This window comes from Blastomyces gilchristii, assembly GCF_000003855.2.
Source record: "Blastomyces gilchristii SLH14081 genomic scaffold supercont1.32, whole genome shotgun sequence".
NCBI classification, from domain to species: domain Eukaryota; kingdom Fungi; phylum Ascomycota; class Eurotiomycetes; order Onygenales; family Ajellomycetaceae; genus Blastomyces; species Blastomyces gilchristii.
The window spans coordinates 356,318-368,467 of record NW_003101651.1 but is presented as its reverse complement, the minus strand read 5'-3'; the positions used below and the strand labels follow the sequence as shown (position 1 = coordinate 368,467).

The window sequence follows — 12,150 nt, the reverse complement described above, 5'->3', positions numbered from 1 at the left end:
GATCAGCTCTTCACTCTTCCCCTTGCCTGTTCTCTCGCACATGATCCCGCCGGGTGTAAGTCAGCTGCGGTGGTGGGTGGTATGGCGTCAAAACACGATTAGACACAATTGAAGACACACGAGCCCAAATCCCAGGAATGGGAAGTAGCTTTAAAAGATGAAGTCTATTACAGGGTCTAGCCGTGTGGTTATCCGCCCAATCCATCCGTATTGAACTTGACATGGAATATATATGCTATGTGGCCAGCCAGCTCTCGGCCAGATAAGCTGCTGGAACGGCTCTCTCCACAATACCGTAGATATATAGCACCTGGCGCTGCTATGATTCACGCGCCCCGTCCTTTACAACCTCCCCTCCAGTCCCAGAGTCTCCCACAATTCCTCGCTTTTCTTAATCCCTTCTGGCAGCACCTCCGAACACCTCTCCCACACCTCCCTACAAATCCTCTTCCTCCCCACAGCCCTGCCCTTCCACATCCTCCACTCCCCATCTACTCTCTCTTGCTCTTCCACTGAAAGCACTCTCGTCGCAACCCTCCCATCCCTCAACGGCGCAAGACGACCTAATACCTCTTCCTTTTCCCGGTCCAGCCTGCATACGATTTCTCGTAGTTCGTCTGTAGGTACACGTGCGCTGAGGGCTGCCAGTTCCGCACGGAGGGCTTTCTCGTATTGTTTTGTTGAGGCGATTTGTGCGCGAAGGTTGGTTAGTTCGCTGTCAAGTGCGGAAAGTTGTGCTGGGGTGGAGTCTGAGGGGCCGTCTTGGAGGGCGTGGTAGACGATTTGTTTGCCTGGAAGGGGAAGGGATATTAACTTCCAAGAAAACTCAAAAGGTCTTCTTTTCAACATATGAATTACATATATGGACATACCAGCAACACGTGCTTCGATTTCCTTCCGCTCGTGCATCTCTTTCAATGCCTTGACGGTATATGCTATTCCCACCAAGATTATTCCCAGTTAACAAAATTAAGTCCCTATCCCAATACAAAATTACACGGATTATCCCGATAGGACTAGACAATACCTTTGCTCACCTTGTTGTGCAAATTGGCAGTGATGTCGATCGCCTTAGGGTTGCCATCAAGGTTAGAAAAGCAGACCAAATAACAGCTAGTTTCGTGTCCACTCACTGAATAAGGCCGACTATCGATCGAGTGTCAGCCCGTTTACTTTCATAGCGGAAAATGGTAAAAGGGTCAATGGACAATGGGGAAGGGAGGCATGTATGTACACCTACTTCTGCTGACCTATCCAATAACAGCAACCCCGACCATCAAGCAATATTAGCTTTTACTTCAACCTCGAATAGAAAGCCGTAAAAATGTAACCAGCTCTGAGAGCAATAGAATAGCGCACGCAGAAAGGCAAATTAAAAGGAAATATGCTATCTTTGCTTGCTCCTCGCGCCTCCAGAGACAAGAACTCACGAAGGTACTCTAAAATCATCGTTGCTCCTATTGAACATCGTTAATTATCTCAAGTACATCCTCGGTGTGATAGTGTGAAGGAAAAAGGGAGAAAAGGGAGGTAAGCATTAAGGCGCTAATGGCATACATGAAGGATGAACCTAGGAAGAATGAAAGAAGAGGACAACATAGATTTACTCACCATCTTCTCCCTTTTCCTTACTCTCTTTATCACTTTTCTCTTTGCGTGGCGCCATGTTTCTGAGATGGGATAAGACGGTATTGCTGAGCCTGTACGTATATGTGTGGCGTATCTTAACCACCCGCCTCGTGGGGGAGCGTCAGCAGCATGCGGAGATGGTTGGCAATATAGCGCGCAGGACATATATCCAGGAGTTACAAATAGTACCCATTATCCCAACCTCATGAACGCGCGCGAGACACGGGATTTATCAAATGGGTAGCGGGAAGAAGAGGACAAAGGTGTTAGGGATTGGTTTTGCATTGACATACGTTAACCAGTTTCGATCTCCAGGGGCTGAAAGAGGACTTAGACTGCTCAGGGCGTGTTCGTTTTCAGTGGTTCACTGCGAACTACACGCAATATCAAGTTGGCATGTGGGAGACACGAGGTAAAGGGAAGAAGGGGAGAAGACAAAGGAGACATGGGAGTTGTAGATGAAGATGGCTCTCCAACTTCTTCCTACTCGATGGCCATAATGGCAAAGAAAAGGGAGTGTATCACGTGCCAGGTGATGTTTGTTGCTGAAATGTGGGTATGAGTGAGGATATGGGGACTGAAGGAAACCAACCTACATACGTACATTTGACGCATATAGGTATGTAGAAAAAAGAAGAACATATACAGTTAGAAAAGACATATTGGTTTGCTTGGCTTTCTCCTTACATTAATATTATAGAGGAAGAAAGAAAGTGAAATATATGAGGACCACCTAGATTAAGCACGGCTACTTGTGCTTGCAAGGCAAGCAAAATAGTATTGGATACTCAAAGGCGAGAATGAGGAAGAGGTTGCAAACGAAATGAAAACCATAGGGAAAAGAAAGAAAGAAATATAAATAAATAAATAAAAGAAACCTGCTAAGTTTTATAGGAATGGATATATATACCTAGATAGGCATTGTCTGAAAACAAATTCAAGTAGTCCCAAAACACAGGCGCGCACACGACATAGAAAGGGGATTTGCCTGTAGGGTAGACAGGGAAAAGTTAAAAAAAAATACCAAACCGGTCTATCCATCGAATAGAATAACCAAAATATTTATCCAGCAGTCCAGCGCAGTTAATTGAAGTGGCGTGTGTTTTCTCTCTCTTTGTAGAGCGTTTCGGTATAAAACGGTTAGTTCATGGAAAATAATTTCCCTGCTTGTCCGCAAGTAGTCACGCGGGAACTAGATGGCATAGCAATAAAAAAGGTGATTGAAATGGAATGTCAATTATCCATAGCAGAACCAAAGGCCCGGGTAGTCTTAAAAACAATTTGCTTAGAAAAACATGAAAGGGAAGTCAAATTTCTTTTGTTTTTGTGGGGGAGAGAAGGAGGCAGGGGAAAGACTTAAGAAACGGAACAAGGGGTGTTTGCCGGCAACATGCACTAAGAGGCCAAGGCTTAGATAGCGCGGGCGGCGGGAGAATATTTTAGATTCAAATGAATCAAATAGTTACGATTGTCTTGCCGGCGGGGTTTAGCGAGCAGGACCTTATAAGCGGTTCAGAAGAAACGTGTAGGTTGGGTAGCCTCCTTTATCCATCGAGGAAACTAAACGACAAATCTTGTCGCCGCTATGGAAGGAAGGCCACTGAGAAAAGCGGGGGGATGAAGTGGAAGAGGTAGAAGAGGGGGAATCGGGGGGTGGGTAAATGATTATTTTTTAAAAAAGAAACGAAATGAAAGGGAAACTCCATATCGCTGTGCCGGCTTTGGAAATGAGAAACTGAAAGTAGAAACAACAATGGGTCAAATAAAAGTAAATGAGGTATCAAGTCTAAGTTAAGTGGAGGGGAGGGAGCTGAGCATCACATCACGATCTGCAAAAAGAATTGTCAGTTAAGTCCTCAGGGTCTGGGACAATTGGAGAAAAACCAATCTCTTTATGATTAGGCTACTTACACAATCGCTATCACCCTTGCCTTGTGGCACTCCCATCTCCTCGAAGGTTTTAGGTCCCTTGCCAGGGAGTCCGCCCACTGGCTTCTGCGCGGGCTGGCCTGACTGAGCGGGCTTCTGGCCAGGACGGGCTGCCGATGAGGCAGGGGCGGAAGTCATCTGCGGCTTCGATTCACCACGAGAAGGATAGTGGCCGCCTGATGAGGAGTGTGAGGATGACGGCACACGACTTCCCCGAGGGTCTGGATGTGGAACACCACTGTGGCCGGGTGCCATGGGCTGCATGGACCCATTATTATGTGGGTGGTCGGGACGTTGAAGGCGCCTTCTTCGGTCGGCACCGGAGGGTTCTGGAGGCGCGGAGTAGCCGATATCCAATTTCGGAGTGCCTGGCTGTGGTCGGTGGCCTTGCGCGTGTAACGAAGGGGATCCCCCGGTGGCCGGAACGCGGTTTTGCATGTGATTGGCGGAATGGGGGCGGATGTTCGGGTTGATTCCGAATGCGGAGCTTGATCGCGGGCTGTACTGGCCCGGGGAGTTGACATAGCCGGGATTAGGTCCGTCTGGATATGGCGCCGCCGACACTGGTCTCTGGTTCATGGAGTCTCTGCTAGAAATGGTCATGCGTGATGGGTCTGGCATTTCTAGGGTATCTTGTTGAACAGGCTGCGCGGTCTGGGGTTCCGCAAAGCGTTGAGCTCGTCCATGGGAAGCATACTGCGATTTAATACGCGCAATGGCAACACGCTCGTGGTCTTTTCTCGATAGGGTTTTGGAACGCGATATGCTGTCGATCCGGGAGCTGGCATCTTTGTTACCACTGGCCGCGGCCTTTGCATACCAGACCCGCGCTTCCTTGATGTTTACCGGAACGTATATTCCAATTTCATGGAAGTAGCCAAGCGCGAATTCTGCGGTTCCCAGTCCACTCTGGGCAGCCCGCTTTGCATATGTATACGCCATCTCGTCATTTTTCTCAAAAAGCCCCTCATGCCCGCATAGGAACCATTTGCTGATTGCCATTTCAGCCTCAGGTTCGCCTTGCCGTGCGGCAAGGGCATTGTAATGGAGAGATAAAGCAGGGTTGAAGTCACAACCCAGTTGACAGAGCTCGTACGCAGCTCCCATTTTCACTTGAGCTTTTGCGAACCCGTGGTACGCTGCTTTTTCGATGTTAATCCTCGCAGCATTTAAATCATACGGGAGATATTCGTCTGGAACAGCGACCTGTGGCAGTTCACGAGCCAGTAGCATCCCGTATACCTAAACAAAAATCAAGCAAAAGGAACCGTTAGTGGAAGGGCTTTGGAATAGAAACAAAAGGTAAAACTTACGTAGGCTCCCTGGGGCGCATTTTCGTCGCATGTTTGCGCGGCATATCGAATATGGTCTAAGCCCACAGCGTAGTCCTGGCGTTGTCCATGTTGACCCAGGAGGATCATCATTCCAAGCCTCTGTAGAAAGACGTTAGTTTCCGTATACGCCATATTGCAAATCCCTCCACTCCACAAATTGGTTCATTCTTACGTAGTTCGAGGCAGAGTCACCAAGGCTGACACCACGCTCATAGTGCTTAATCGCTTTGTGAGGCTCGCCTGAATTCTCAAACTGCATGCCCATGCGGTATTCTGCCCTTGCATACCCTTTCTCACTAGCTTGAGAATAGCAGAGAAAAGCCTCCTTCTTGTCAACACGGAAACCGAATTTGCCAAATTCTAGCCACATTGCCTTGATAAACAACGCTCTAGGGTGACTTTGCTCAGCCAGGAAGGACACGACATTGATGGCGTCTGTTTTCAATTGGCGCTCAATCTGTGGTGTTTGCGGTCGAGGGGGCTGGAAGGCGGCCATGCGGATCTCATTTTGCATGGCGACTTCGACATAGGAGAGAGCATCCTGAGCCCAGGCGAGCTGCATTTCTGGGTCATTTGAGCTGAGGACTGCAAGGCGACCACTCTCCAAATTTGCTTCTCGTTGATCATCGGTTGGAGGGACATTGGGTGGGGGATTCCGTAGAACCGGGAAAGGAGAGAAATTGGGCGTCTCGCTAAAGGACTGCGGAGGTTGTCCGTAGGCATCCTGGCCATAAGAGTCTGAATATGACTGGCTATCCTGCGCATAGCCTTGATTTGGGACCGACGACGTTCGATTTGGAAATTGCTGATGTTGTGGTGGTTGGTAATCGTACTGAGCGTTTTGGCTGGCCAAGCGGCTTGGGCCGTAAGCTTCCTGTTCAAGGTGGGCGAGATTATCTTGCATGTTTTCGGGGACTTCTGGCATCACCCTAATAAGAGCAGCAACAAAATTTAGTCAGTACAAATTCGAGGGGAGGGGGGTGATAAAAAAAAGTCGACGCGGAAGCTTTTAAGAGGAGGGGCCGTTTAGGTTTTGGAAGGCATGATATTCAGCCTTTTGGGGGGGGGGAAGAATAGTTTTTTGAATGAATTTTTCTTCATTCTCTTTTTTGTTGATTTCTTATTTTGTGGAACAAAGTCATATTACCTTTGAGGCGCTGGAGAGATCACTTCTGGCATTTGGAAAGCATCAACATTTCCTGGGTAGAACGTGGCGCCCATATGAGGATTGGAGGACTGTTGGTGGGCAGACATGGCGTCAAAAGAGGGACGGAGGGGACCAAGGGGTTTAATAATAAGAAGAATCCTCCCTGGCTTGTCACGCTGCCTGGCCGTAGCGGGAAGTGAGATTTACTAGCCACTCCTGGGCTGGGGTCTTTGACATGGGCTGGTTATCCTCTCGATCGTGGGCTGTGGAAGGTTGTATCTGTGTTCGCGTGGGAACGGCTAATTCGAAGCAACCCTGCTCGGACGGCCAAAGGCTATTATTATTGTATTATTTCTCGTAACTATTGTTGCTATCGGTGAGAGTGGATCTGTCAGACAATGGAATGGTGGACATGGTCTACTATCCAGCCCGCTATGTCCATGGACTCATCAGGCTGATGGGGGGGGATGCACAATCAATAATAGACTGGCCGAAGGAGAGAGGAAGGATGGAGGTTGGTGGTAGTGGTGGCAGCGGTGGCAGTCGTGGTGGGGATGGTTGGTTTGAAGTGTCGTTAGTTACGGACGGGGGCGGGTAATTATTGCAGACGTTTGCAGCTGCATACCGTGGTCCGTGGCAGCCGGGTCTCAACCCCGCTATTAGGTACTTCACCAACCTGGATTGGGATTGACTTCGCCAACAGAAAGAACAGGAACAGGAATAAACCTAAAAATAATAAAAATAGTTAATCATAGCAACTGAAACAACAAGAGCAGAGAGGAGAAACGAAACCAATAAAAGCCTACGCAGTATATACTCCGTATACATACAGGCTTGCTCTGTGGTTAGATCTACTGTACAAGTTACACATTACCGCATCATGGGGCCGCCTTCAGCTGCCTGCGGTTTCCAATTGAGAAGCCTAACTGACTTCTAGGGGGTGAGCCGGTTAGTCACTACCATTTCCTGCTGATTTGCCTATAACTTTCTAGAACTCTGCTCAGCTTCTCGTATTGCCCTGGCTGGCTCGTTTGAATTTTTCCGGAGAACGCAAGCATAGAGCATGGCATGAACCAAACAAAGAAATGGGACTCTGACTGTAAGTTATTCTTGATCTATGGTTGGAACTGCCTGGCTGCCATGTCCTGAAAAGCAGCCACAGCGGCAGCATCAGCCACCACCACCACAAACTATTTTTATTCTATTTTTGTTTTCTCGGTCTTGACACCTGCTTCATGAGTTTCTCCCTTGCGCGGGCAGAGCGCTGGAATAATTGTTATTTTTGCTTTTCGCTGCGCATTAACTACTTTGTTTAAGCGTTGGGAGCTAAATGGGACATCGACAACGATGATGACCGTGGCTGACCAATCAATCGGAATCGCAGGAATTGACCCCTCCCCCTGATTCAGAGCAACCAGGGAATATTGATTTTGGTGAAAACCAGAAAATAATAACAAGGGCAACGCGTTTTGAAGGCGACAGGGTCTGTTTGACTAGTCAAAGGGGCAGGGGGGATAATATTTCATTATTTCGCTCTGAATTTCCGCTTCCAAGTCTGTCTCTTCCATGAACGAGGGTTGATACTCTACCTACAGATCACCCAAATCAGAAGCATACTCGATTTCTATTGTTGTTTCTTCCGGGAGAATTGAGATAGGCGGGAAAGCGAAAGCGAATGACAAGATCATAGCAGACCTAGCAGTGCCGGTTGGCTACCCCCCCGCAGCACCAAAGCATGCACGTTCTAGCAGTGACACAACAACAATGTGCATTATTTGGTGTTGCAGAGCGCGAAGCTAAGATAGAAGCAGAGTAAGGAGGGGCGAATGGTGTGGTACACGCTCGAGATAGGTATATTGACGAGCCTCCGTGAAGGGCGAAAGAAAAGAAACAATTCGGATTGCGACCAGAATGGAATGCACTCACCACTCGCCTAGTCAACAGGCAATATGACGGGAATGGACGCAATATATTGAGTTTTATGATGCTTGGAGTCGCGATGTGGATCAGTAACTGTACAAGGCGACAATGACGATCATCCGCTAAATGAGTGAAGAAGCCGATCGCGATGGCGGTTACGGAAAATTTGCAAGGGGCGGAAAGAAATCATCTCCCCGTTGGTATGGTATGCCGTGGTATGCCTCACACCTGGCATGTCTTTGAAGGATCTGCCATCATTTGAATTCCCAATAATTGGAATAAAACCACCTACTTAGGTATGTACTCCAACACCAATGACGCCTAGTGGGGCCGAGTATCTATAGAACTGGGAAATATACAGATGCACAAAAGGGGAAGAGAGAGGGAGAGGTAACTACATATTGTTTTTGTATGTGTGTGCATGTGTAACTAAGGTGGTGGAGAGAGGCTCAAGTTCTCCAGTCCGTAGTCCGTAGTAGAATAGGAATATGATTTTACTCAATTCATCCTGAGCAAGAACTACTGCGCGCGGGATATTTATTTGACGAAGTCTTGGCGCGGCTCCTAGGAAGCCTGGAACATCAGTCTCCACGTATTGTGCACGAAGACGATTTTATATTATTGGGATCATAGTATATAAATTCCCCAGAGTTAATATCCATGGATGTTAGCCGGCCAAATGCCTAATACCTAGTGACCGTCCCTCAGCGGAATCTCGACTGTCTTTCTGGCACCATCTCTGTAAAAATGAGCTCAGTCGAGAAAAACTTCCACCACCCCTATAGCCCCTATGATATCCAGAGCCAGTTCATGCAAGCATTGTACGACTGTATTGAGGAAGCCAAAGTTGGTATTTTTGAGTCGCCCACAGGTAATGTGCTTTGCCCTTAATCTAAGACAGGTTGAATAATTCGTCTGATAAATCTCTAGGTACTGTACGTTTATGCCCACCTCCCCAGCTGACAGTACAGTATTGCCAATGAGCATGCATGAAGTCACCATGGGCTAGGGTCTCTTTTAATATTTAGGAATGCTGTATATGTGTTCTTTCAATGTTGTGTCTCTTTACATTCTATCGAGTGTTGGTTAAGGCAGAATTATCTAAATGTCGCTGCAAGAACTGAGACCGTGCTCAGAACACACATATTTCAACCATCTAACGCAGTAGATTACTGTAGGGCAAATCACTCAGCTTAATATGTGGCTCCTTAACGTGGCTTCGCGATCATAAACGCGCAGTGTTCCTCAATACAATTGACCAGGCACCCTGTCAGCCATACCCACCCTGCTAAATATGGGGCAATGAAGCTAATGTTCTGTGACATTAGCCGATGGGGAACCGGAATGGATGTTAGAACATTCACGGCGGGAGAAAGCAAGATCTGCGAGGGAGAAGAGAAAGCAATTGGAAGACCGTTTGGCTAAAGTCCGCGCAGAGGAAGAACGGCAACGAAAGCAGTTTGAGGACGGCAAGTATCCCTCCAAAAGACAGGTAAGTTAATATCCCACTAATCGCAAATATCACTATTCCTAATTATTGCCTATACAGAGATTGACAGCGGAAAACACTCGTTCTGGACAAGATGATGAAAGCCAATTCGAACTGGAGGACTACTATAGCGACGACGAGGAGCGAGCGGCTGTGGATACAGCTTCGAGAAGTGACAGCATTTTCTCCGCTGATACACTTGCTTTACTCGAGAAGCTGAGCGGGGACCCTGTTAGTAGGAGTGCCGACTGCGAACCGGATGATGAAATTCAGGTATTCTACTGCTCGAGGACACATTCCCAGCTAACTCAATTCGCCCACGAGCTGCGGCGAGTAAAGCTACCTCCAAGTGTTCCTCCCGAAGTGGATGACCATGATGCAACTGCAGATAGTGCGTCCCACCCAGATGATACCTTAGAAGAGAGCATGAAACATCTCTCTCTAGGATCGAGAAAGACACTCTGTATCAATCCGAAGGTACGAGCGCTTGGTAACTCAACGGCCATCAACGAACGCTGCCTAGAGATACAGCGTCCTGAAACACTAGCGGAGCAGAGATGCCAATTTGTCCTCAATAAGGAGAATGAAACGCTTGTCAACGATTTTCGCGACCACACACTGGCAAAGGTGCGGGATATCGAGGACATTGGCAAGATAGGCTCCAAAATTGGAGTATGTCCGTACTATGCTTCGCGGTCCATAATCAAGTATAGCGAGGTATGTGTTGCTCCCAAAAACAATATCCCTTCCCTGCTGGATTAACAATATCACATAGATCGTCACATTACCATATCCCCTTCTCCTCCAAAGATCAGCGAGGGAAGCATTAAACATTTCCTTAAAAAACCACGTTGTAATCATCGATGAAGCGCACAATCTCATGGACGCTATTTCCAATATACATTCAATGTCACTGTCACTAACCCAAGTTCAATTGGCCATTTACCAGCTCACCACATACGCTCGGAAGTATAAAACCCGCTTGAGTGGGCGCAACAGGGTGTATGTGACCCAGGTGATTCGGCTTGTAAATTCCATTTCTGATTATCTGAAGACTGTTCTGGAAAGAAAGCAGCCTACAGAGGGCGTCCTGCAACCGTCTGACATCATGACGGGGAAAGGCGTTGATCAAATAAACCCACACAAGCTATCACGGTATCTGCATGAAAGCAGACTCGCGAGGAAAGTCGACGGCTTTATTGAGAAGTCTTCCATGGAGTCGCAAGCGACGACGGATAAAAAGGTTACTCAACTTTCAGTCCCTGTTCTATTTCAGGTGCAAAGTTTCTTAATCTCATTGATGAACCCGTCATCGGAAGGGAAACTCTTTTACGAAATTAGCCAAAACGATGTCCTTTTGAAATACATGCTATTGGACCCCACCAACCACTTCCGGGAAATCGTGGAGGATGCAAGAGCGGTGATTCTTGCAGGAGGTACAATGTCACCTGTATGTTAATTCTCTATCCCTGGGCGAGAAAGATGTGTGCTGAGCTGACAGCCCTTTATTTTGTAGATGGATGATTACGTAGAACATTTGTTCCCGTATTTGAATGCGGATCGACTCAAAACATTTAGCTATGGCCATGTTATACCGCCTGATAATCTAACCGCCATTCCGGTGAGCAAGGGGGCTTTCAATACCGAGTTTGACTTCACCTATGGAAAACGAAACGACGAGAACATGGTATGCTGAAGAGCACTCTCTTATGTACCTCCGTCCTACATCATCAATGGAACATTTTGCTAATTGTTGGTCGGAAATAGATAATTGATCTTGGCAGGACCATCGCAGCGCTTTGCCGTGTTATCCCAGATGGTGTCGTGGTTTTCTTTCCCAGCTACGACTACTTGAACCAAGTATTGGTAATCTGGAAGAAGCAAGCCCCAAATACCCGATCTAACATCATCGATTCGATCGAAAAATCCAAAGTTGTGTTCCACGAGTCCCAGGACAAAACTACAAATATCGACGGACTACTTCAAGATTATTCCAGCGCAATTAATGGCGGATCCCGCGGTGGCGCGTTGCTCCTGTCAGTCATGGGTGGGAAGTTGTCTGAAGGAATCAATTTTTCCGATAAGCTGGGCAGGGGAGTGATTGTCGTTGGGCTGCCGTTCCCCAACATTCGAAGCGCGGTATGGCAAGCAAAAATCCAGTACGTTGAGCACAAAGCCTATGAGTCGGCTTCGCCGCTGTCATCATCGTTAGATCAGGATCGTAAGGGCCAGGGGTTTTCGGAAGAGAGCCGCAAATTAAAGGCGAAAGCTGCTGGGAGAGTTTTCTACGAGAATGCTTGCATGAGGACTGTAAATCAATGCATTGGTCGGGCGATCAGGCACCAGGGTGATTACGCGGCGATCCTGATGATGGATAGACGCTATGGCAGTCCGCGTATACAGAGCAAGCTGCCAAATTGGATTCGACAGAACCTGGCGGCAGGGACGTCGGAGCAGCCAGTCGAGCGGACAATCGGGGATATTTCTGGATTTTTTCGAAGGAAGCGAGAATTGAATATAAAATACGGCTGAGGAATAGAAAATGTAGAAGTCATGAAATATAAAGCTTCTTAGTTTAATCTATTAGCATGTGAATTTGTTTTCATCTCGACCTTAGGGAGTGCAAGTATGGAGAAAGATCTTATCTGATCTGAAGATAATGTCACATGAATCTTTCGTTCGAATGTGGAAATTCCACTAAG

General features: G+C 47.4%; 3 protein-coding genes across 4 annotated transcripts; 1 reads left to right on the top strand and 2 right to left on the bottom strand.

Annotated features, from left to right (window-relative positions):
• Positions 1-342: 342 nt before the first annotated feature.
• On the bottom strand, positions 343-1,666 carry BDBG_08984 (uncharacterized protein; the record flags this gene model as incomplete). The annotated part of the gene is made up of 5 exons (XM_031723819.1): positions 343-791; positions 873-935; positions 1,038-1,070; positions 1,431-1,457; positions 1,612-1,666. The coding sequence occupies 5 exons, from the start codon at positions 1,664-1,666 to the stop codon at positions 343-345; spliced, it is 627 nt and encodes a 208-aa protein (XP_031581154.1).
• A 1,780-nt stretch (positions 1,667-3,446) lies between these two features.
• Positions 3,447-6,146, bottom strand: BDBG_08983 (chitin synthase activator; the record flags this gene model as incomplete). Its single annotated transcript, XM_002620642.1, has 5 exons — positions 3,447-3,458; positions 3,541-4,800; positions 4,872-4,991; positions 5,065-5,821; positions 6,040-6,146. 5 exons carry the CDS (start codon positions 6,144-6,146, stop codon positions 3,447-3,449), a joined length of 2,256 nt encoding a protein of 751 aa, XP_002620688.1.
• Positions 6,147-7,233: 1,087 nt separating this feature from the next.
• BDBG_08982 lies at positions 7,234-12,076 on the top strand. 2 transcript variants are annotated; one of them, XM_031723817.1, is made up of 8 exons: positions 7,234-8,830; positions 8,890-8,894; positions 9,138-9,228; positions 9,288-9,451; positions 9,509-10,165; positions 10,224-10,898; positions 10,965-11,135; positions 11,216-12,076. In XM_031723817.1, the coding sequence occupies exons 1-8, from the start codon at positions 8,707-8,709 to the stop codon at positions 11,978-11,980; spliced, it is 2,652 nt and encodes an 883-aa protein (XP_031581152.1). In that variant the 5' UTR covers positions 7,234-8,706; the 3' UTR covers positions 11,981-12,076. The 2 variants fall into 2 exon arrangements, with proteins under 2 accessions (XP_031581152.1, XP_031581153.1); XM_031723818.1 differs by having other exon boundaries at positions 8,508-8,830; positions 8,890-9,228; positions 11,216-12,071.
• Positions 12,077-12,150: the final 74 nt, after the last annotated feature.